This window comes from Marmota marmota, unplaced genomic scaffold (assembly GCF_001458135.2).
Source record: "Marmota marmota marmota unplaced genomic scaffold, marMar, whole genome shotgun sequence".
Classification (NCBI taxonomy): domain Eukaryota; kingdom Metazoa; phylum Chordata; class Mammalia; order Rodentia; family Sciuridae; genus Marmota; species Marmota marmota.
Genome location: NW_026000229.1, coordinates 51,182,026 through 51,207,927, shown reverse-complemented (window position 1 = coordinate 51,207,927; position 25,902 = coordinate 51,182,026). Strand labels below are relative to the sequence as shown.

General features: G+C 33.5%; 1 protein-coding gene across 1 annotated transcript in view; it reads right to left on the bottom strand.

The window, feature by feature from the left end:
• The window catches only part of Tmem260 (transmembrane protein 260), a 67,288-nt gene that overhangs the window by 24,665 nt on the left and 16,721 nt on the right, over positions 1 to 25,902 (bottom strand). Inside the window, 9 exon segments of the mRNA XM_015480919.2 lie at positions 612 to 760; positions 4,146 to 4,317; positions 6,437 to 6,606; positions 7,870 to 7,984; positions 9,538 to 9,621; positions 12,484 to 12,524; positions 14,077 to 14,256; positions 18,150 to 18,263; positions 20,160 to 20,337. Coding sequence (XP_015336405.1) covers positions 612 to 760; positions 4,146 to 4,317; positions 6,437 to 6,606; positions 7,870 to 7,984; positions 9,538 to 9,621; positions 12,484 to 12,524; positions 14,077 to 14,256; positions 18,150 to 18,263; positions 20,160 to 20,337 — 1,203 coding nt within the window.

Sequence of the window (25,902 nt, the reverse complement as noted above, 5' to 3'; positions counted from 1 at the left end):
CTTCAAGCTCTGGACAATTTGAAGTATTTAACGGACAGGAGAAATATTCAACAATATACTATTGAAGAAGTACTTTATTCTTGACCTTAAGTATGAATAATTTTATGTTCTCAGGTATAAAATTCACAATTCTTATATTTTATCTCAGCTAGTGTAAACTGTAGGTGCTTTTCTTATTTATAAAACTGTCTTATCCTTTATTAAAAAAGTCCTTAAGCTATTTTCATATAGTGATTATTCTGAAGAAAATTTGCTTTACACTTAAAAGGGGGCCACAGTGTTGATCAGGAGGAAAACTATAATTGCTTGCGATCCACCTGCAATGATTTCAAGTAGGCAGGCACATCTCCAATTTCTCTGAATTGTACTAAGATCTTATTTTCTGTTCTTGCTAATCTGTCTTTATTTTTCCTTTGCCCAGAACAATAACATTTATTTTTGCCTGGCCTCATTTATGCACAGATATTCAATTTAATTACAAAGATAATCTCATCGGTGACAGGGAAATAGGTATAGAAAATTGGTCTTTTGGATGAGGCACAGCTGCTACAGAAATAATTTTAGAAAAGCTTAAGATTTTAGTAAAGCTATTATATGAAAAGAATGCTTACTGTTTATTTATTTCAAGAAAATGATAAAGATTAAATGTGACCATTCCACTGGGTAATATTCCTTCCACAGGATTCCACCGGTTCCCAGGAAAATGAACACCTGGTAAATGCTTTGCCATTTTCGGTAAATACCACTCATAAGTCATCATCTGCCAGAAAAATAACATATGATGCCATACTTTTAGTACATCTCTTTAAAAGAACCAAGTTTAGCCAATGAAAAGTTTCTAAAATGTGAATATACTATCATTTATAATTGAAAAATACATTTAGGAATAATCAAGGGTATAGCTACAATTTTAAAAATGACATAAACCTTTGATTTTTAGGCCTTAAGACATGACTATAACAGGTAACATCAATGCTCAGTTTTATTTTCAATTCCATGCATTTTGTTTTGTGGGCCTGGGAGTTGAACCCAGTGGTGTTCTCTCACGGAGCTACATTCTCAATTCTTTTTATTTTGATTTTGAGACAGAGTCTCACTAAGTTGCTCAGGCTAGTCTTAAACTTGTGATCCTCCTCCTACCTCAGCCTCCTGAGGAGCTGGGATTACAGGTGTGAGCCACTGTGCCCTTCTAACCTCCATGTGTTTGATGACCCAGGTGGCTTATCCCCATTTTTATTCTACCTAAAGAATGTGTACTCAGCTTTCAGAACCAGTATAATTATCACTTCCTCTGTGATGCCCTCCCCAGTCTCCACAGCCAGAATGACATGCAGAGGTAGCACTTTGTACCTACCTCTAGTACAGCTCTAGGCCTATTCCTCACTAGACTGTGAGCTCCTAGGGGAAGGGACTGTATCTTTTCACTTTTGTACACCTAGCACATTGCCTGGCACAGAACAGTTCTCAAATTACGCTTGCTGAAGTTGAAATTTCTTTGATGGTCAGACTAGACAACCTATACAAAATACAGAAATGTATCATTACTCCATTCTTTCATTCATCCATTCAAAAAAATAAGTATTGCTCACCTACAATAAATAAGATATAATCCCTGCCCTTGAAAAGCTCAATCATATGATAATCTAGGTCTCAAAGGGTTTTTAACCCTTTTGGCTGAATTTATTAGTATACAGAAATTAGTGTCAATACTTTAATGTTCTTTTGATTAAAATGAATTCTTAATATTAGAAAAGTCACTTTTATTAATTGTATAATTAATGTATAGTTAATTATATACTTTCATATGTTAGAGACCCTCTTTTTAAAGAAAAGATTCCTATTTGCACTTTCAAAGTTTTGTTTTTATATTAACATCTGAGCAACTGTGCTTATGCTTACTTAGATCATGTAAGTCATTTAACATGAAAATGACAAATTAATTTTTTTTTTGTTTTTTTGGTACTGGGGATTGAACTCAGGGGCACTTAACCACTGAGCCACATCCCCAGTCCTATTTTTATTTTATTTAGAGAAAAGGTCTCACTGAGTGGCTTAACTCCTCACCATTGCTGAGGCTGGCTTTGAACTCGAGATCCTCCTGTCTCAACTGTCTCAGCCACCGGAGCTGCTGGGATTACAGGTGTGCGCCACCGGGCCTGGTGACAAATTACTTTTAATCTAAGTGAACACTATAAAACTCAACAAATAATGGATTGGAATTTTTTGCTCAAGGCTTTCAGTTTTAGATAATGCTAACATTAACCAAATACCCTGTTTGCATTATGACCTTCATGCTTCTTATTTAATTTCCACAATAACCTTCTTTTACAGAAACAATTGCATCAGACCCTGTTGATTGCACATTTAACAGCTATTGTTTTCTTGCTTGCTAAAGTAACTTTGATTTTGGTCAGGTATCTCAGTCATTCACTTTACTAATGAATATTTCAGGAGTGGGCATACGAGCCAGCTCAGGTGGAGGTCTGCTGGGAATTTCTAAGGCCCTGGAAAACTTCCAATAGAGAGGAGGGGGACAGGCCCAAACAGAAGTACCTTGCTTTGTTTTAGGTTGTGATGTTTGGAACCATGCATCCATGCCCCAGAATTCTGACATCATTGAGCTTCTTCTATCATCAATCCTAAAATCACCTAAGACTACTTGTTATGTGAAATACAAACTCCATAGTTTAAGTTACTCTAAGGCATTCTTTTTTCGTGCATTCAAAAGATCCTAGCTTATATAATAATAACTTCTATTTCATGCATAAGGGAAGAGAAGCTTTGAGAAGAAAATTGTTAGCCCCTGTCACATCTAGGAAATGATAGAATGAAAACCTGAATTTATGTCTTATACTCTTTGAAATCCATACTTCTTAACTATAGCAGCTGATATCTCAAACAGTATTCACACATTCACACACATGCACATGCACACACAAGTGCTAGGAATTGAACTCAGGACCTCATACATGCTAAGCAGCACTTTACTGGGCTACAATATTTGAAATCACAGCATAATAATATCATGTTATCAAAAAATAATCTACCACATTATTAATGAAAAACCTAGCTTTTGTCAGAAGCTAGACTTGAGTTAGACTTAAGATTAAATTCATCAATATGTGTGTTAACATAAATGCAAAGTGCTTATAAAATATTTATAATCTGCAAATTTCCCTACAGAGTATTTGCAAATGTGTTGTTTTTCTCCAAAAATTCTAATTATTCTCTACTTCAACACAATTTATTAAAAGTATTGTGCCTAATAATTGTTCTATTGAACAATCATAATTATTCATTTGAGATTAAAAATTTCACTTTTCTTGATGACTACTCTAAAAGCACCATATTTGTTTCCTTTTAGATAATTATGGTCTAAATAATAAATATTGTAGGAGTTTTTAAAAGTATTTTTTAGATTCCTAATTATAGATGGATACAATACTTTTATTTTACTTATTTATTTTTATGTGGTATTGAGGATTGAATCCAGAGCCTCATACATGTTAGGCAAGTGCTCTGTCACGGAGCTACAACTCCAGCCCCAAATGTTGTATTTTAAATATAGTTCTTCATTTCCAGAAAATTGTTTTAATTGCCATCAAAATTTTTACAAGTCCCCTCCTAACATGTTTTTGTCCTAGGATCAGCAAAGATTATGCAAAATTTCCATAGCAGAGTTGTAGTTAATAGTTTTTATTTTGAGAAATTATTTGAGTTCACAACTCTGATGATCAAGTAGCTATTTTAACCACAGTATGATTTATTTTATATTCAATTTAATTTATTTTAATCCCTAGACCAGTAGACAGTATTACTTTAAATGGCTGAGTTGGCTAAATGAAAAAAAACAACTTAACAATACATTTACAGTACAATAAACATTTTCATGGTTTATTATGTGAACTGGAGACCTAGCATATTATTTGAATCTAACATGAAATACGTAATTCTTAAAACATTCAGGTTAAATGAGAAAGAAGCAACTCAAACAATTTATACTAACAATTAAAATAAACAAAAGAATGTGATATATAATCTACCTAAGAATGATTATAATCACTGTATCTATTTGGTATTTTAAAAATGATAATAAATGTTTTAAAATGATTGATAAATTCCAAATACATTTTACATATACTTACTTCCTGATCCACTAATGAAATATCTGGCCTCAATCCTTCGCAGTAATGCATATAACGGAGAGAATTGCCTGGCAAATCTCCTCTAAGTAAGATAATCGCATCATGTGGCATAGAATCTAGAAGGTTCTTTGCAAATTTATCGATCACAGTGTTGGTCCTTTGGTCACAAATGCTAAATAAAAAGATCAAAAATGTTAAAACAGCAATACTTTGCTATAATTTTAATAACATTGGGTTTATTTTCCACACCATTCTTTTCCTATCACAAATCTACATTTATTGTTTCAAACTATTTAATTTATATCCTATGAGAATTTGCATAATTAAAAAACACTATCATTTGATTAAAAAAAGGACCCAATTGTGCAACTGAAAAAACACTCATCTACTACTTTACTTCTAGAATTTATAATCATTTCCATAAAAAGGGAATCAGTTAGTGCTCAAGAATAAGTCTTTTTCTTCCTAAAAGTAATCCGATTTCATATAACAAAAGTAAGGTTTCTGATTCCACTTGGAATTTAAGGTAATTTATGTTAATTTCATTTATGCCAAAGGAACTTTCAGAAATGCAAAAGGAAATCTGCCAATTTATGACATATATTTATAAGACATTTGTATGATTTTCTTGCATGCAGAGGTTGTTCCTTCCCACCATTTCCCTGTACCCCAGGCTTCCTGTGTTCCTTTCTCCACTGGAAGGTGAAAAATTACCACTGGAGAATAAGACCAAAGAGAAGGAGGGGAAGGAATAGTCTGTTGAGTTGTCTACTTTTCTCCTGACACTATTTGTTCTTGCCAAGAACAGCAGTACAGTTCTTTTCAAGAATGAAGTAGACTTTCTAACTTCAAAGAAAAAGTACATGAATTTTGAGAACTTTCCATGAAAAGAGAGAAAGACTACAAGGGGCGGGGGAAACATCAAAAGATGAGGCAAGCAATATCTTTCCTCTTATTATCAGGTCTATTACATTTTATGGAGCTTAGAAGCAATGCCTCAAGCTGAATCACAAGGTTAGTATCAAAAAGCAAACAAACCTTTCAAGGAACGGAATATTATCCCTGCCTCTGCAATCAGTGCAACAATTACTATTTCCTACTATGATTCCCTACTTTGCCAGGTGATGGCTCATACTTTGTCAACCAGAAAAGTTGCTATCTATTTCATTCCCTTGGGTAAATAAAAAAATCAAAACAAAATAAACCATCTAACCTGTGCAAACATCTCTGGTGCTGACCCTGGAATGCTCTTAATGACCCAAGCCAGGAGAAAATTGGAATTAAAAAACACTGGAGGCTGGTGAGCCCTCCTTGAGCTAGTGATGGAGCTATGTCTGGGTCATGCAGCCCCTTCCCAAGATGTCCTGAAGATGAAATGTTCCTAGCACAGGCTCTACCTGGGATTATAAAGAACATTGGTTTTGAAAGTTAAGTTAAAAGAGGAAATTTAACCTTTTTTGTAGGGGGGGGGGTACTGGGTATTGAATAATTCAATGGGTGTTTTACCACTGATTTATAATCCCCACTCCTTTTTATTTTTAAATTTGAGACAGGGTCTCACTAAGATGTGTAGGGCCTTGCTAAATTGTTGAGGCTAACCTTAAACTTGCAATCCTCCTGTCTTAGACTCCCCAGTCACTGGAATCAAAGGCATGCACCACCGTACCCAGAAGAAAACTGAATCCTTTAAATACAGTCAAATCTCACTATAACAAAATGCCAAGGGACTCTTTCTTCCACTTTTGTAATGTATCTAATACTGCTGGAAATAAATTAATTATCATCTAAGACTTTGACATCTTTTATGTTATACCAAGATCATTATAATCATTATTAAAAAGATATTGAAAATATATATATATATACAATACTAATAATACATGAGTTAAAAACTTTCAGAAATTGATTTAAAAATAATTAATATTTTCTAATATAAAGTTGACTGGTACAGGGCCAGTTATAATTCAAAAGAAAAAATCTTTGAAACACAAAGTAAATTATTTTAGGGTATACAAAAAGCCCCAAATCTCTTTATTCTCCACTTAAGTGGTATTTTAGATCATGTAATTTTATACATACTCCAGATTCTACAAACAATCTCTGGTTCTGATTCAAAAAGCTTATTAATCCCAAAACATAAAATCTACTGCATTCAGACCAAGCTGCCTCACTTTGAATCTTAGAAACCAATAGAAGTTAAAAATAAATGCAAAATAGAATGTCCTAGAATGTAAAATATTCAAAATTCTCTGGCTCAAGTGCTACTTTTCATAAAAATAGCCATGGGTTACCTATAATTAGAATATATTTGGAAAACTACAAAAAGAGTTGCTGAAAGCCATTCCAGACACTGAAGCCCGTTGCTATTCAGCACTTGGTTAGTCTTAGACACAAGTGAAGCCAAACCGATGCCAGCGAGGACGGCTACCACTGCATTGCTTTGCATCCAAAATCGTTCCACCTGTGAAAGATAGGCAAACAGTAGGTCCACTTGACTAGTTCATACAATCAGTCAGGTACCTAAATATTTAAAAAATTTATACTGCTTACAACTAGTTGTATTTGCCTCCTGTCATTTAGATCTTGTTAACTGACTTCCCCAATCCAACCTGAGGTCACTTTAATTTTCAATTTAGAACAGTTCTTCCTTCCCAGTTTGACATGTGTATCTCCCTTTTGGGATTCACACTTCATCTTAATACTGAACTCCAGTGATTATCTAGAGTGGGAGAGGTAGAGAAATGCTTTTGCTTTTCTCCTAATATTCCCTTCCTTATGCATAAGCTATATGAGTATAATAATCCTGGCCTCTCTCCTTACCCTCCCTTCTTCCTATAGGAGGGTAGGAACTGAATTGATGGGGAGCTGAAACTGTTATTGGGACAACACAGTCCTGTGTTTTCCTCTCCCTCTTGGAAGTGAGCTGCCAAGAAGCACTTGTCCAGGACAGTCTATCTCTGTGCACAGTGGGTAGGAGTGAGGTGGGGTGAGGCCTGCCCCATAGTCACAGCACTACCTGTCCCCTCTGGCAGGATAAGGAAGTCCTCTTGTCCACACTTAGAAGTCACATTCTCCAATCTCAGCATTATCAGTAATAAATGTGATTCTCCTAACTGTTTACACTAATTTATTTTGTTCCCAAGTCTGATGATCAAGTAGGTTATTTTTTAATAGGCATCTTAAGTACATACACAAATGACTAGTTGGTTTCAGCTATCAAAAAAAGCTGTCCAAATTTATAGAGTTTCTATTATAAGAAGAAATACCCTAATCTCAGAGATGGCTGACAGGAAAACAGAAACATAGGTGCTCTTTTTACAGGCCTAGAACTTCCACGTAAGAAGTAAAGGGATATGTTGGCAACAGCCCCTCGTTATAACCCATATTTATTTTGCTATTCTAAAAAGTATTCTAGATGAAATGCATATATTTGTAAGTGTATACACATATACACACATACACACGCACACACACAACTAACCTAAGTCTACCTTAGATTTATTTTCCTATTTAACTACTCTATTAACAAAACATAGCATTTTTTTTTTCCTAAAAAGAGACCGTAATCTTAATGGCTCAATAATTTAACTTTTGATTTGTAAAAATGTATATATAATTTTTATTATTCCTGAAATAATTCATTCTTTTATAAAGTTCATAAGAGACATGTTTGCACAATCTTCATAAACTTTCTGATTAAAGGATGTATCTAAGTAAAACTTACCACACCCATGAACAGTGGTTTTGAAATATCTAAATTTGCCCTCCAAGCGAAGAACAATGAATAAATGCAAAACATTCCAGTAAAAAGCCACACTAATGGTGAATTCTGTCTCTCCCTACAAAACGAATAAAAATATGTCCAAAATTATCTATATGTATGAATATCAATAATAACATTAAATAGCTTTAAACTATAGAAAAATATTTGTAACTATAAACCTTTTATTTTTTTATTTTTTAAATTTTTTTGGCAGTACTAGGGATTGTGTCCAGGAGCACTCTATCACAAAACTAAACTGCAAACCCTTTTATTTTGAGCCAGTTCTCCCTAAATTGTTCAGGCTGGCCTTGAACTTATGAATCTCCTGCCTCATATCAACTGCTGGGATTACAGGCATGCACCACCACACCCAAATAAAACTTTCATTTTTAAGAAGAAAGAAAGTCATCAGTGTTGAAATCTGAGTTGGAATAGACAACCAACATAACTTGAAATAATAATTTTCTATAATTGCAATTTAAGTTTATTCAAATTGAATGTTGTAGACAATAGAATCATGCAGCAAAGGATATTCACAGAAAAATATCAACTATTGATCTTATTAAATTTAAGAAGTAATCAAGCATATGCAAAATATAGCATATTTTCATGCCTGAAATAATATATCAATGTTGGTGAGAATTTAGTATGAGAATGTTAGTATAATCCTTGAGAAAAATTAACTACATAATATCTCTATCAAGAGCTTTAAAAATACTTATAATCACTGACTTTGTGTCAAAATAACTGAGTATTTGACATTCAGGCATAAATCTTTAAGCAAAAACCACAAATGTGCATAAACAACCCATAAAAATGCTTTAGTATTAGTGTCATAATAGAGGGAAAAAATGGAAGCAATAAAATAACACTCAAATGGGAAATTTAATTCTCCTTTGGTCATAGGATGGAATGTATTATGTAGACACTTAAATGGCCTTAAGTATTTTTTGGTATGGAAAAATATTAACAATATAATGTTACATTAAGCAAATAAAACCATAAATATAGATGTACATACATATACTGACTTATATACAAATACACATGTTCAACAGACAAGAAAATAAATTAATAAAAAATTAATAAAGATTAGCAGTGCTATATTTTTAGGGCTTTCATTTATTATCAGGGGAATTTAAATAGTTGTTTGTGCTGAATGTATTGATGTATGCCTGAAGTTGCTCAGGAGGCAGACAGCCTGGCCAACACAGTGAAACCCTATATATAAATTTAAAAAATTTTTAAAAGGGCTGCAGATATAGTTCAGTGGCAGAGGGCAGGGGTTTAATGCCTAATACTATAAAAATAAATAAATAAATAGTTGTTTGCTTCTTTTGCATAAACAGTAATCATTAGTACACGCAGAGTAAGATCAAACCAGAAGTTTAAAATATCACATGACTTGCCTATTTTAGCTGCAATAAACTGATAAGGTTTTTGAAATAATTGATCTATAATTGAAGATAAAATAAGGTAGCAGGAAAGCAAAACATATTTGCCTTAACAGAAGGCAAGAACAGTCATTTATTTGAAACATAAAATAATACCAGTAATGTTCTGCAATGACATATTAAAACATTGGCTCACTTCATGAACAAAGGAAAAATAAGGAATTACATTACTCACTTTCTTGCTAGACATATATTTGCCCAAACTGCAAGGGCTTGAATGTTGTACGATAGTTCGGTCCTCATATTTATTACTTGTGAACTGTAAAAAACAAAATAACTTATTGTTGTCAGAAAAAAAATGACTAATTTCAAATAAAATATCATTTGCAGAATAAATGTTTGATCATGCACTGAACAAAACTGGAGTCAGATTTTAAAATTATTTTGTCTCCTTTTAAATTTGGGAGAAAAAGTATCAGAGAGAGAAATAAATAGTTCTAAGATGTTTTCCGATTGTAATATTTGGTTATCAACATATATAAATCAGAGTAGGATCAGAATACAAAATTGTTCTACATTTTTTATTTTGTTATACTACATAGGATAGTCCTGATTGATTGATAAGTTGTTTGAAAGGAGTTTTTGAACTTTCTTTGTTGATGATGTACACATGGTCACCAGTAATTTAGTAATTGAAAGCAAAATTAGCTCAAATACTTCTCTGGAGATACAATCACAAAGAAAGAAAAGGCCAAGGGTTATTTTCTTCCTTAAAAGAATTCCTGATTTTCTAAATTTCTGGCCTTGGAAAATGTCCAAGCAAGCTCAAAGAAATGTATTTTTTTTTCTCCTACAATTAAACTAAATTTTTCCATTAACTAATAAGTATTCCTCAAATGTTATCTGAGTTCTAAAATAGCTATTGCTTGTAGCAGTCTTTGATTTCTAAAAAAAAAAATGACTCTATACACCAGTTCAAGAAACTTTTTTACCCCTACTGGCAAATTTACTGGAGAAAATGTGATGCCATAATTATGAAAAGCACACAATGTGTATTTTACTAATGGAGACTCATCTACTCAGAGAAGTTATCCTAACTCATTTGCAATTATACTTGAAAAATTGATTCCAGCATGGGACCCATTTCTTCAAAAGAAATGGAGTCAGTCTCAAAATTAATTCTTAGAGATCTGTTGCTTAAATGTAAGCTCTAAAAGATGGCCACTGCCTAAGGTTAGATTCAATAATTTTCTTATACAGGATTGCAATTTAGAGATATGCATGGGGAAAGAATTTAATTTGCTTGTCTGGAAAAGGGTAGATGATTAGGTTCCATCATTTTGAAGGATTTTTCTCGTAACTTAATTATAAGTTTCTTTTCTTAACACTCCTGTCCACCTGAAACAATTAAAGACTAGAATTTCCCTCACTTAGACATTGCTAGGATTATGCCTCCATTCTACATGATGATTTGATTTGAACAAACAGGGCAGGTGTGAGTGGTCATCACTTTTGTCTAGTTTTTTTTTTTTCCTCTCCTAGCCATAAAACCTAGCAGGTATGACTAGAATATAAAGGAGGCCTTTAAGTTCCCAGTAGATAATCTTATGTGCAACTAATAAAAGTTGGATGTATAATCTAGGATTACTCTTGAGAGTTCTTTGGAGGTTCATGTAGAATTTGCTAAACTAAAATGTAACAGTAAGCCTAAGTGCTAGAACAACCTCTGGAAGGTAGGTAGAAAGGAACAGGCAGTGAGTCTTTCTATATAGAGTTCATTAGAATACGGCAAAGTTCAGAGTCCCTGAAAAAGCTCTTTATCTTTAAAAACAGAGCTTCTTGCTACCTTCTCCCCACCAAAAAAGCAAGAGGAGCTGCAAAAGTCTGAGTCAGACATAAGAGGAAATATTTAAAATCAGTTGTGAAAACTATCAAAAGGTCATATTTAAAAAATGATGGCAGGGAAAGATTTTCAAGATAAGGTAAAAGTGAAAAACAAAAGACTAATAAAACATTATGTACATTATCCCATTTTAAACAAACACAAATATGAAAACTATCAGAAGGATATAGACAAAAATGTTAACAGATTAATGATAGCAGTTATATTGGAATGACAGGTAATTTTAATTTTCTTATTTTTGCTTACTTGTATTTTCTAATTACAAGAAAATTTATTAAAATTTTAATTTTATTTATTAAATTACAACAATAATTTTCTATGTATCTTGGAGTTGGAAAAAAAAGTTGGTTAAAAAGAAAAAAAGGATGATTGGAAGGAAGCAAGTTAGTAAATAAACAAGAAAGAAATTTTAAGAAGCTGATGAACTGCATATATTTCTATATGATGAACTGCATCATATAGAAAGTTGATCTAGTCTCCACATGGTTTGTTTCAGTTTTTTCCAAATGGTCATGTAAGTTCCAAACTAGAAATTAGTTAGATCACTTTTGTGTTCTAGAAACCTACTTTATTCTGAAATTTATAAATCAGTACAATTGGTATGGATATTTTTTAAGTTGGTATGAATATTTTTCAAGTTGTCTTAATCTGTGTAAATTTTAAGCAAATATTAACCCATTTTTCAAGGAACATTATTGGATAATGTAGATGAAAATATACTTGCTTAAGCTGGTTCTAATAAGGTTGGATATTAAAAATATGTAAGTCAAAATAGAGCTTAGGATGAGGACAGGCAAAAAAAAAAGTCAAAAGATAATTTAAAAAAATGAAGCTCTGAAGAATTAAATAAGCATAGGTCCAACCAAAAATACAAGAAAGTAATTGTTCAAATCATGCTACACACTATGTTATAAAATGTCTCCAAAAGAAAGGCAATATAAAAATCAGAACAAAGAGCAAAATTATTTATAAAACAACACTATGTTGGGAAATTTTGTACCCAATTGAAAGATGAAACATTTTAGTTTTGGGGGCTCGCATTACTCTCCCAATATTCTTATTCATTGTTGTATTTACTGCTCACTTAAACATTATCTCATTGAGGGAAAGGCTAGACCCCTGGACAACTCCATATTTACAAATAACTATTAACTGTACAGGTGAAAACTTTCTCAGACACACTTCTTTACAAAGACAGGGACTTGGAAATCCCTAAAAATCATCTTGAAAAACGAATAGCAAATTCATTTACAAATGGTTTTAAATATTTATACTTACACCAGTATTTCAGACATACTGGATCCTATTTCAGATTTGGCCTAAACACAAAAAAGAAAAGGTTATTTGTACATATATTAAATTGAGGCCTTGGCAGGTTATTATGTTATAATGATTTTGATTCATTATAATATAATATCATGTTTTAAATATACAATGCAACAGTCTTTACTTCAGAGCCTGTTAAATTTTGAATGTAGTGAAAACTAAACTTGGATATGTTTAGGAAAAATTAATAATTGGCTAAAAATCACTGAAATATCAGCAGGAATGATTAATACATTAATGAGTTAGTGGACTTATTTAAACTTTTGTTATAGCCTCTCTTTACGCTCTTTTAAGGAAGAAAATAACCCTTGGCCTTTTCTTTCTTTGTGATTGTATCTCCAGAGAAGTATTTGAGCTAATTTTGCTTTCAATTACTAAATTACTGGTGACCNTTTTTTTTTTTTTTTTTTTTTTTTTTTTTTTTTTTTTAGTGCTGGCGATTGAACCCAGAGACTCACACATGCCAGGAAAGCACTCTACCACTGAGTCACATCCCTAGTCCTCTTTTGGAGAATTTTGATTGAAGTTTATTATAACCTGTTCAAAATTTCACAATTACGTGTGAATGATAAAAATTTCAAATATGGAAGAGCCATCAATCTGTATTTAATGCATTAACCAATATAAGTAAATCAGAATATAAAGTATCACACTTTGAAGTGAAAATAATAAATAACAATTACCTTTTACTAATCTATTTTATTATGAAATATCTATGTAAGATAAATATAATATCTAACATCTATCTACAAAAGTATACATAATGTATATTTTAGGGACAAAGAATTTTTTAAAAAATCTACAGACTCACCATTCATTTGATGAATAAAACCTCATCAATACCATAATTTATCTTACAAAGTCCTCACAGGCCTCTCCTTCCTTACCCTTTTGAATTTCTTTGGAGAGAACTGTTTCCATTTGGTGAACTAATATTTTACAAAGCATTTATAAATAGGCCTTCAATTTTAAAAAGTAAATACTAAGGGTTGGGGCTGTGGCTCGATGGTAGAGCACTTGCCTTGCATGTGTGAGGCACTGGGTTTGATCCTCAGCATCACATAAAAATAAATAATATATTGTGTCTATCTACAATTAAAAAAATGTTTCTTAAAAAATAAATACTAACATGAACACTGTTAATCAAATATGTTACTTCAAAAAGGAAATGCTTTGATAAAGGTGAATTAAAATTGTTAAGTTTCCTTTCCTTCACGTTTTTCCAAATATTTTTATTCACAGATTTTTATTCACAATGGTACCCAAGACTGCAGGCAGTCTTCAACAGTGGGCAATAGGTTTCCTTTAATGCATATCATCCTGAAAAGTATATTAGGGATATACAACAGCTTGCTGTTGGATGAAGTGATTCTGATTTTTTTTCTAACATTCCAAGGGACAAATTTGTTATATTACTAACTAAAATGGAAATTCTATCTACTGCCATTGATAAACATTGACTGCTCTTTCAATCAACAAAGAAGTTGATTGAACAATGGAATATAACCACCTGTTTCCTCACAAGGGCTTGAAATGTAAGTTTACCAGGCTGAATGTTCCATATTCTTCCCTGAGAAAATGTGTCAGAAATCCTCGAAGTGTTGTCTGGTCTCCCCAGGTCCAGCGGGCATGATTGAGGTAGGATGAGATGGGAAGGTAGATATAGGGCAGCAAACCAGCAGAGAAACACAGACTCAAATTCAACAAAAAGCCCAGTGATAGCTCCTGCATTAAAGCACATTGTGTTGTTGAACAGTGTTTATTTTAGTCGATTCATCCTGGAACTTCAAGAACACATCAAGGAAAACATCAAATATGTTTGCTCAGAGCTGATCTCTCAATTTATATTAAGTCACCACAGAATACTATGTTAAACCTTCTGATTACTGTGGATTACTAGAAAATTGCATCAGCCTGAACTCCTTTACATGGCAGGTGAAATCTGAGTGAAGCAAATAACATTAGCAAAACTCATAAGTATCATGTTTATTGTATCTTCTACACTTAAAACCATGTCATGACATGTACACTGCACAGCTGAGATCACCCACTTAGAAGTGATCAAGTGTTATTTGGCTGATTTTGAATAGGCTCAAAATACTGAATTGGTATTATACCAATTTACATCATGGTCATCATTAGAAGTTGACTTCAAGTATATACTTTATTATGATTGTACATGGATAATAAATTCTTCCTACAAGGGCCTTGAACATTTCATGGAAATTTTTCACACAAATAAAATTAGCTCTTATATAATCTTCAGGTTCACCCAAATGCTTTTTTTCCTCCTCAATTTATATTTAGGACAGAATACTAAAAGAAATTTGTTGTTATATGCAAACTGTTATCTCATATACCTATTTGGTAAAATATATTTCTTATCTATACACTTCAATAATGAAAGACAGTATCAACAAAGTTTTATAAAGATTAAGTCCAAAAGAATAAATTTAAGTATGCCAGAAAGATTAAAAATATTGGTTAACTGGGGAAGGGGGTCTCTTACAAACATCATAACTAGAAATTGCTAACTTTTCCTTTTCGAAAATGAGAAATTCATCTCTGAGAATGAATGTAAGAAAGAAAGTTCACATTAACCAGAAGCAGAACAGGGAATTGGCTTGTATTAGCATTTTCAAATAAACATTCTTAATTGAAAATGAAGTGTTTTCATTATAGTACTGATTTCATTTGAGATTTCTATAGCAGTAATGAGATGCTTTTAAAAACTTACAAATATCTAATCAAACAACTATGCCTTTGCTTTGCTATTCTTAAAAGTGGTTTAAGGAAAGTAAATGTTTATGTTTTGGCACTTTTTGTACATTATAAAGTTGAATTTAGAATGGTAAGATGTAATTGTTGCAGAATTTTCCTTTTGCATAAGGAATAAATAGGAAACAATTACATGAAAGCTATTATAGTCTGGAGAGCAATTTTTAGTCTTAGCTGCACATTGAAATAATCTGGGTAGTGTCTAGACCCCACCCCAGATCAATTATAACAAAATAATTTGGATAAGGTTTCAGGATAAATACACATATATACATGTATATATGTATATAAAAATGCACATGCATCTGTACTACATTGTTATATATGTGTGTATGTATGTGCACACACACACACATTTTTTAAAAGCTTCCTAGCTAAATGAGCAGTCAGGGTTGACACCAACTGACTTAAGAATCCTTGCTCTGTTTCAAATCCCCTTAAAGTGAGATCCAACAACCCCTGCACTTCATAGACCTTATTTTCTAGCCTAAAGAATGGAAATGAGCCAGGTGCAGAGGCAGCTACCTGTAATCTCAGCTACTTGGGAGGCTGAGGCAGGTAGATAGCATGTTCAAGGCCATCCTAGGCAATTTAGCAAGACCCTGTCTAAAAATAAAATAAGAAGGGCTGGAGATATAGCTCAGTGGTAGAGTACCCCTGGGCTCAATCCCTAGTACCATAAATGAATGAACAAGAAGAGGTATGTTAAAGAGTCATGGTTCTCCAAATTTCATCATTCATCAGTAGCTCACCTCATTCTAGGGTAAACAGGCCCTTAGTCCAGTCTCCTAAATTGTCGACTCCGAATCCTGCAAGTTTTATATGAAGTACATGGCTCTCCTTTCAATCAACTCTTGGTCCTTTCCAGAGAATGCACCTATCCTGGGTCTGCTCAGGTCAAGCTATATCTCTGGCTAAGATGACTGATATCAAATGGGCTATGCTTAGAGAGGGCTATATTGTCTGTTGACCCCCAACTGTGCATCCATTGAGAAAAATATTTGGGCTTCCTCAGTTTTGTATTCCATAGGAAATTTTGGCTGAGTTATACTTTTTAATGTTATATACCCATTTTTTAAAAATTAAGGGTATGTACCCAAAGGACTTAAAATCAGCATACTATAGTAACACGGCCACATCAATATTTGTAGCAGCTAAATTCACAATAGTTAAACTGTGGCAGCAACCTAGATGCTTTATAATAGATGAATGGATAAAGGAACTGTGATATATATACACAATGGAATATTACTCAGCGCTAAAAGAGAATAAAATCATGGCATTTGCAAGTAAAGGGATAGCACTGGAGAATATCATGCTAAGCAAAGTAAGCCAATCCCAAAAAACCAAAGGCAGAATGGTCTCTGATAAGTGGATGCTGATCCATAATGGGCAGGGCGGGGAGGCATGGAAAATATGGAGGAATTTTGATGGAGGAGAGGGGAGGGGGTATGGGGGTGCGAAAGATGGTGTAATGAGATGGACATCATTACCCTAGGTACATGTATGACAGCACATATGGTGTACACTACATCATGTATAACCAGAGAAACAAAAAGTTGTGCTGCAATTGTGTACAATTAATCAAAATGCATTCTGCTGTTATATATACCTAATTAAAATAAATTAATTTTATAAATAAATTTAATTATAAAAATAAATTTAATTTTTAAAAAAAAATCAAGGATATGTATTATAAAAGGTCACATGAAGAACTTTCTGAATATTCTATGAAATTTGGATACTGCTAACTGTTATGACTGAAATGTGAGACTGAAATGATTGACTTCATAGAATTCGAGTCCAAGAAAAGTTGCTCTTTCCTGTCAACTGTTTTTTCCTGTTTCCCTTTTATTTGCTTTTTAATCACATAATCAGAATTTTATAATTTCCACATTACCTTTTTGCTTTGTTGCCAAGATGCTAAGAAACTAAATGTGTTCAAGAATAGTTAATATAATTATCTAAAGCTCTAGTATAATTGTTTACCTATTACTATATAATAATTTTATTACTTGTATGTTTTCTATTATAATTCTGATTATAATTGTTATAATGAGCAAATAATAAAATGACAAACGTAGCTGAATTTGTTCATAAACAAACAAACAAAAACTAAATAAAGTAAAATGACCTAGCTGGCACTGGCTTTGCATATAGACTAAAAGAAAGTCTGACTGATAAAGGACATTTATTCTTTCAAGAGTTCATGTCTAACTCGACTCCCTGCCTTTTCCTTACCTAAATCTCCTATTGCCCAACAAAGTAATTTTCCTATATTGCTATTTACTGCCATTTTAATTAACAAAAAAGTTTTCTTTCATAGAAAGATGAAATAAAAATAAATCATTTTTTTTAATTCTAGAGAAATATCCTGAGAAAATAGGACTGTTATTTATCAGAGATTTTAATGAGTTCATACTACAGGGATATTGTCTGTTTGTTGAGAGCTAAATCTCCACACTTAGAGCAAGGATACAGCATAGAGCAAGCACTCAACAAACAGTTAAATATGAATGAATGACTACTATACCACTCTGTGTCCTAGAATGTATAATAAAACTATTAAGGAAAATTAGTATTATTGCTTTAAAGTCCTTTTAACCTATTTTCAGAATCATGAAGAAAATTATGAAATAGGCCAGATGCCACTGCAATCAATATTACATTATTTTTGTAAATCCTTTTTTTTCCAGTCAATATTGTTAGGGCTTAAGGTTATTTATGCTTTACACAAAACCCAAGAAAAATTAAAGCCCCAAGTTTTCTGATGAAACAAATGCTATATTGAATCTAAACAAAATGTTATTAATTTTATTTTTATAAATTACAAAACCTACCTTCTCTTTTAAAAGTCGAAAGAGAATCCAAGGTATTATGCATAAAACATAGAGGACTATTGTGTGCTGATTACATAAGCTAAGGCCACAGCAGAAAGCACCGATTTTAGCTATCTGAAAACAAACAGGAAAAAAAGAAAGAAAGAAAGAAACAAAAACACCTAAGTTAAAAATTCACCTAAAACTCTAAGTAAGCACAATGGTAAAAAGCCATTCTTACCACTAAACCAAACATCATAGGCCAGGTTAATATCAATCTGTTAGATGTAAGCAATTATAACAGTCACTAGTATTTATCATCATTTTAAAAATTTTTTTTAGTTGTAAACAGACAATATCTTTATTTATTTATTTTTATGTGGTACTGAAGATTGAACCCAGTGCCTCACACGTACAAGACAAGCTCTCTACCACTGAGCTACAACCCCAGCCCCTATCATCATTACTTTTTGTTAATGTTGTTCATTCACATCAAACAACTGCAGTTTGATCTTAAATGACTATCTTCAAACTGACTCTTGGAGACTCCTGTACTACAACTAGTGAATCTTAACAGAGTACTATATGATTCTTACTTGAGTAAAATCTATAATTGAAGTCCAATAATTCTGTTTTACTTTTTCTCCTTCTAAATAAATAAAATGTAACATCTTTTATTTAGAAACCTATTTATATTTGGGTGGTATTTTTGCTTTTTTTGAACATGTATTCATTTACTCATTTCATATTTGATAAGTATTCTCCACTTCTTTTAAATTTTTATTTATTTATTTTCTGTGATGCTGGTGATTGAACCCAGGGCTTTATACATGCTAGGAAAGTACTCTACCAACTAAGCTATATCCCCAGCCCACAAGGATTTTCTTCCTGACCAAACTCTAGGCAAGCTCCTCTGAACTCTCTTCTCAACTCAGCCCTGGCTTTTAGATACTGTGTTCATCTCTGCATTGTCCAATTTTATCAAGAATACTCAGTTTAACTAGAAATCGCTACCCTGGATATTTGATCACACTGATCCAATTTCTATCCTTCACCCTCCCCCAGGTGATGTCAGATCAGCCTGGCCTGCCTTCAGCAAGAATCCCATTAGGCCAATTTAGTCTGAATCCTCCTTTACCCCTGATGTTTCCTCTCAGTAATTTTTCCGTCCACTGACACCCAGCCTGCTCCTTGGATACAAATTCTCATTATTCATTGTTATTTGGACTTGAGCCTGATCTCTCTCCCCTATTACAAAACCCTACTGAAGTGTTCCCTACCTCTGAACCTGAATAAAATCTGTTTATGCTTCTTTAACAAATATACTGAATACTTTTTCTTTAACACAATTAGAAAAATAAAATAAAACAATAGCATCACAGATCTACTTATGGGAACCACAGGTAAATAATGAAGTCTTTTTGTTTCTATATCCTTTCACAACACAAAGCTGCTTATACAAAGGCAATATAGTATTTTCTGCAATGAACAGACAGTAAGCTTTTGAAGGCAGGGTTCTTTCACACTTAGAATGAGTTTGATCCTAGTATCTGTCTTAAATTCACTGCAATCTCTTTTGAACTACTCTGCTTTTACACTTGACACTCTTAATTAGAAAATTACAAATTTGATCATTTTCACAATAAGAGAGTAAATTAATATACCATAACGGTATATGATGTAAGGTCAATCCAAAGCTTGGCACCTTATGGTAATCAACAAGCAAGTGTTGGTGCATGAACCAACAAACTTGCCTTTCCCAAAGCACTCACAGGGATTTCATAACCCCTTCATTCTCCAAACCACTTCTGAAGTCTGAGGGGGAAAAGTCCCATGTTTCATGAGGGCTATCATACTTCCATTCACAATAAAAGGACTGAGAATATTTTCTCTCTCAACATGCCTAGATTACCTTGACAGTAACCATAATAGATAAACAGCATCTAAACCAAAGTTAAAAAGAAATGCAGCTATCTGTCCAAAAATTAAAACAAAAAAAAAAATGATTTCACTTTGATCCAAATAGGTTACCTTTGATCTCTCCTTTGCAGTTGCTGCCTCCTCAAAATGTACAGTAAGAGCCATAAGCAGCCCCACAAACAGATTGTTTAAGCTAAAAACCTCTGCTGTGATGGACCACTGCCATGTTAGACGAGAAAATGAAAACACCCCCGCAGCAAGGATTCCTCCAGCATATGAGCCAGAAAGCCTGCAAATACAGATAACATGAAATCTTCTTTCCCAACAAAAAGGACTGACTTTCTTTTCCTTTTTATAAACTGTCCCAGCAGAAAATTATGACAGTCATCCAGCACTCTCCCCACACATTATATGGTTAATACATTACTTCATGTAATAATTTCTTTCAACAGATTTTAATTAGGAAGCCTGAACATTCACCTACTAACAAACAAATGAACAAACTTATGGATAGAATGAGATTTCTTCTAAGACACATTCTCTAGGACTCAAAGACAGTTCAGAAAACCTAAAGAAATAGCAACTAGGGCTGAACCTGTGTCATTTTCTTGCTTTATCCACAAAGAAGGATAGCCTGATTAAGATTGAGACATGTTTAAGTTAATGAAATGGCAAAAACCATATACAGAAATACTCATTTTCACTCATTTTTTGTTGGATGTTTGAATTTAGGTACCTTCTATCTTTATCTTGGCATTAGTCATGGTATTTGATCATGTTAAATTGTGCACAGCTAAGTTCTTAGTTTTTAATGTTTTTATTATTTTTTAGACAAAGTTGAGAAGTTTGAAATTATGTATATATATAATTTCAACTATATATAATTATATATATGCACATTAAGAGCGGAATAGAAATGAGAATTTCAATAATGGCAAAAGAATCTAATGCAACACTTGAAAACAAATGTCACATCCTCAAATGCCAGAGGAGTCATTCATTTCAAATCCATCAGAAATCTGGATCCTGATCCAGAGATCTGATAAGACTGGTAATGTGTTAAACATCCTAAAGAAACAACTCCCTACCTTGCTACAAATCTTAAACTATAAAAACCCTTCCTCCCTTCTTTCCTTCCTTTCTTCCTTCCTTCTCTTGCCCCTCTTTGTGTTTTCTTCTATGTGGTTCTAGGGATTGAACCCAGGGTCTGTCTGTTACTGAGCTACATCCCCAGTCCTTTCTAATTTCTATTTTCAGTCAGGGTCTTGAAAAGACCTTGCTGAGGCTGACCTCAAGCTTGGGATCCTTCTGCCTCAGCCTCCCAAGCTGCTGGGTTACAGAAGGTGCCAATAAGCAAGGCCCTAAATATCTACTTCTTAATAGTGTTAAGAAATTCAGAAAGCATATTAAGCCTAATAATTTTGATATTTTCTGTCTCAAGTCACTAATTTTCAACTATGTTTTACCTATTACAGAAAAAGAAGTTAAATTTCCAATATTGACAGAAGATGGGAATAGAGCTCATACATACTGTGTGAGAGGCACTGGGTTCAATAATACCCAGCGTGCATGTGCATGCATATACACATACATACACACACACACACACACAAAAAAATCATTATCATCAAGCTTGTTTTTCCTTTGAATTTCTATTATGAAGAAATCATCAGTTTCCTATTTCTTTCAGTTCTTTACTCTCCCAGTGATCCTGATTAAACATAAAGTCACTTTTTCATTCTAAATTAGTTTTCTATCAACTCCTTTGTTTATATTCACAATGCCTCAGACCTAACTAATTTAATAGTTTCCTAACTTGTCCTCTGTATTACAACCTATTCTGCAATATGACATTATACTAAATTTCCTAAAACATATTCTGATTACCTAGCTTCAAAACTTAAGTACACTTCATTGTCTGTAGGATAAATTCTTAATGAGTCAGCCTAAAATCCAGGCTTCCAATAAAATAAACCCCATCCATCTGCTAATTACCAACATTATTATTTCTGCTAACTAGTCAAGTGCCTCAAAATTCCTTAATATGACACGCTTATTCCTAGCACCACACATTTGTTTGCATTGAACCCCAGAAAGATGTCTTCCCTGTTCCTATTTATTCAAAGCTTACACTTTTTTCAAATTTCTCTTCAATTTCCAGGTTTCTATCCCATCTCTGAACATCAATAACATTTGATTGTCTGTATCGCTTATTTTGACCTTGTTTTTGAGATGTGAACTGAATTTGAACTTTATTTATATTGGAAGTACCCACACTCATGCACACAGAGGAAGAAAATGAATTAACCTTAAAGCATTTCTAACATTTTTAAAGGAACACCTCAGTTCCATCTGTCAATTTTATTTTGGAAAGTCCTTTCTCTACATAAAATATAAATTAGCATGCTTGGAGAAATGATTGATTCCAGAGTATAGGTGATTTAAATACAAATTAGTCTGAAACATCCTGTCAAAATAAAATTTTTTAAAAAATCAACAAATTCCTGTTTTTCAAATGAACTAGCTGAAGAGCCAGGTAACTTTTCCAAAGTACTATGGCAAGTTAAGTGGAGAACTAGAGATTCTAACTGTTAGTATAGCCATCTGGTGCCACTATATTGTGGGTTAAAAGATGAGTGTTTAGTTTTAATGTCAAATAATTTATCTTAATAATAAATTACACTTTTAACTGATTAAATATGGACCTCCTGGAGTCTAGAATAGACTAGAATGAAGTTTTGTTAATTATTAGAGTTGTGTTTATTTCCATGTTTTATCAAAACAACACATTATAATCTTGAATTGCATTCAAAACCCTCTGGAGTCAGGTTTTTGTTTGGGTACTGGGGACTGAACCCAGGGGCACTTAACCACTGAGCCACATCACCAGCCTTTTTTATGTTTAGGGTCTCACTAAATTGCTGAGGCTGACTTTGAACTTCCAATCCTCCTGATCTGCTGGGATTACAGGCGTATCCTACCACACCTGGATGGAGTCAGGTTTTAAAATTACTTTTTTGAAAGGACAATTTGTCAAAGTTTAAAACCATCAAATGGTCAATTAAAGAGAACTGAGAAGAAAGTATAACTGAATTCTCAGGAAACTCAAACTCACAATCCATAATTTTAAACATGTTATTACACTCAGAAATTCATCCCAAAGCATTTGAACTGTTGATATTAATTATTATTAGTTATGAACTATGTTAACTGCCTTTTAATATTCCATAAGGTTTTACAAATTGAACTTAAAATTATCAATTTCAGTGATAAAACTTACCCAGTCACCTTAAGACTTACACATAGATACATTAGCATATTATTGAAGAGTAATCCCACAATAGCAAAGTGTATAATCTGAATTTTCCCTTCTCCTCTCCCAAGATTAGGATAATTTTATAATAAATAATCCGTAGTTTCTTACACCTGATTTTCTTCCATATCAGAGAAAAAAACTGTGAGGCTGCTGAGAAGAGAAAGTAACTGATTATAAAAAAAGGAATGGAAATCAAACCTATAATCTCAATCTTTTTATTATCAAATGAATTTGCCTGGAATTTAAGGTAAGTCTATAGGAATTTGGGTTGTAGTTCAATATAAGTTGAAGAAAAACAAGTAGTGAATCTTTTGCCTCTCAATAGCAGTGCACCAGGGGCTGATTTCTCTACACTTAATGGGCACCAGTTACCCAGGCTTTTTAATTCTAGCTATCCTAGTGGGTGTGAAGTGGTATCTCACTGAGCTTGTGATTTGCATTTTCTTAATGGCTTAGGATGCTGAGCATGTTTTCCTGTGTTTACTGGTCATTACTGGACAGTACACATCCTTGGAGAAATGTCAATTCAGATACTTTGCCCAATTCTTAAATTATTTGTCTTTTTAAAACTGAACTGTAAAGTTCTTCCCAACCTCCTTTTAATACATTTATTTTGTGCTAATCATAGTCATCCAATTGCTTTCAACCAAAAATTTTAACTGAAATACACTGCTTTCCCTCTTTAATATAATTTATATTATTCTTTTCAAGAGAAACTGTGTGACTAAATTATGAAAATAAAGGCTGAAGTTCTCATAGCCTTGTGGAAAACAGAAGAGAGAGAGTGTGCCTCCAAGAGCAGAAAGGTAGAATATGAAATATTTTGGATGCTCTGTCATCCCAAATAATACATTAAATCATAAATAATACTTTTCACAAATAATCTATATAGCCTAAGCCTTATAAACTTCTTTTATTTCAATATCATTTTATAGGCCAAACTCTGAGTCTCTTTTTAAATGCATGTACTTTTTCCCCCCAGAGTTATTACATTTATTCACTTATCAAATATTTACTAAATTTTACTGTTTAATGTGCTGGGAATACAGTGGCTAAAAACAAACACGATACTCAACCTAATGCAGTTTACAGTCTCATTTGCCTGTCTCTGAGTTGTCTTCCAGTTGGGATGGTCTGACTAGCTTCCATTAGCAGTTATTTTGAGCCTATTATACTGAAAGAATCAAGTGGGGTGGACTCACCAAACCACCTGTTTCCTCCTGAAGGCTGGAGCAACCCGATGGTCTGGAGCAACCAGAAGGGGTCTGGAGCAACCACAGAGGCCTTTGCACATGGGTGTGTTTGAGGATTCTGGATCAACCCACACCCTGCTGAGGCTCTCCTGCTCTGGTGATGATCTCAGCAATCTTTTAGGCCATTCTGTCCTTCCTTAAATGCATATACATTGAACACGATGCCTTTAAACTTTGACTTTACATTAAGATTTAGAATCCACTGACTGTAAACTTGTAAATTTGTAATATAAATTAGTGGATTAAAAAAAGTAGAGGTAATTGGAAACATTTATTGTGGAAAAACTCTACAAGCCCAGGAGAGATACACACAAGGCCTAGTAGTTAGCAATAAATGCTCAGCTGAGGTTGGAGACTACAGAGACTAGGTTCAGAGGAGCAGCATCAGTCCACATGACTGCACAGAACCAGGCCTGGGAAGTCTGGATAGAGCCAACCTTAAGGAAGAAGGACAGAAGGATAAGAAGGAAAGAGAGCTCAAGTAATGAACCATGAGCCCCAGATTGGATTAAAGAAGGAAGTAAAGCCAATAGGGAGCTGAGGGAGGAGATAAGGATGAGCAAGGGGTTGTAGGTCTCAATTAAACTGGACAGTGGGGCATCAAGGAAATGAGTAAACAGAAAGCTAAAGTCATGCCAGGGAGTGAAAAGTAGTTTGGGGAAAAGGATATCAAATTGTTCAAGGATGGAACATAATAGTTAATTACCAAAACTGAACTCCATTGTTGAAAACAGCCCATGATTTAAAAAAAAAAAAAAAAAAAAAAAAAGTCTAACAAAGCTCTTCTCAAAATTGTAAAATTTTTCAGTAAAATTAAGTAATTTGTCCTGAGAGCCAAGAGGTGGTCGGTACATCATGCAATAAGTCTGCAGGTGGAGTGCAATGAAGAACAAGTGTGCAGCCTAGTGCTCTGACTTCACATGCATGCTGACAAGGAGATGGGATCCCCCACACCAGCACCCAGCAAGCTGAGTCTTTGATTTGTGCTGACAAGTCAGTAAGGCTAATAATGGTTTTCTGAAGCCTGGAGCCCTTCAATTCCTTCACTGATTCTGTAGGTAGGCAGTCTCATCATGTTGCTCATCCAATTTCCTGAGCATTTTTTGAGCACACTGTTCACCTTACTGAGATAGAGATAAATGACTAAAAAGCAAGCTGACATCAGGGATGATTTCATACAGTTTCAGGTCTGGCTAGGCTCATCTCTGCAGCCTCTGTCCCCTTCCTCACCCTAGCACACTACTGTAACTCCTGTCTGGGGACCCCAACACTCATAGGCTTTCTG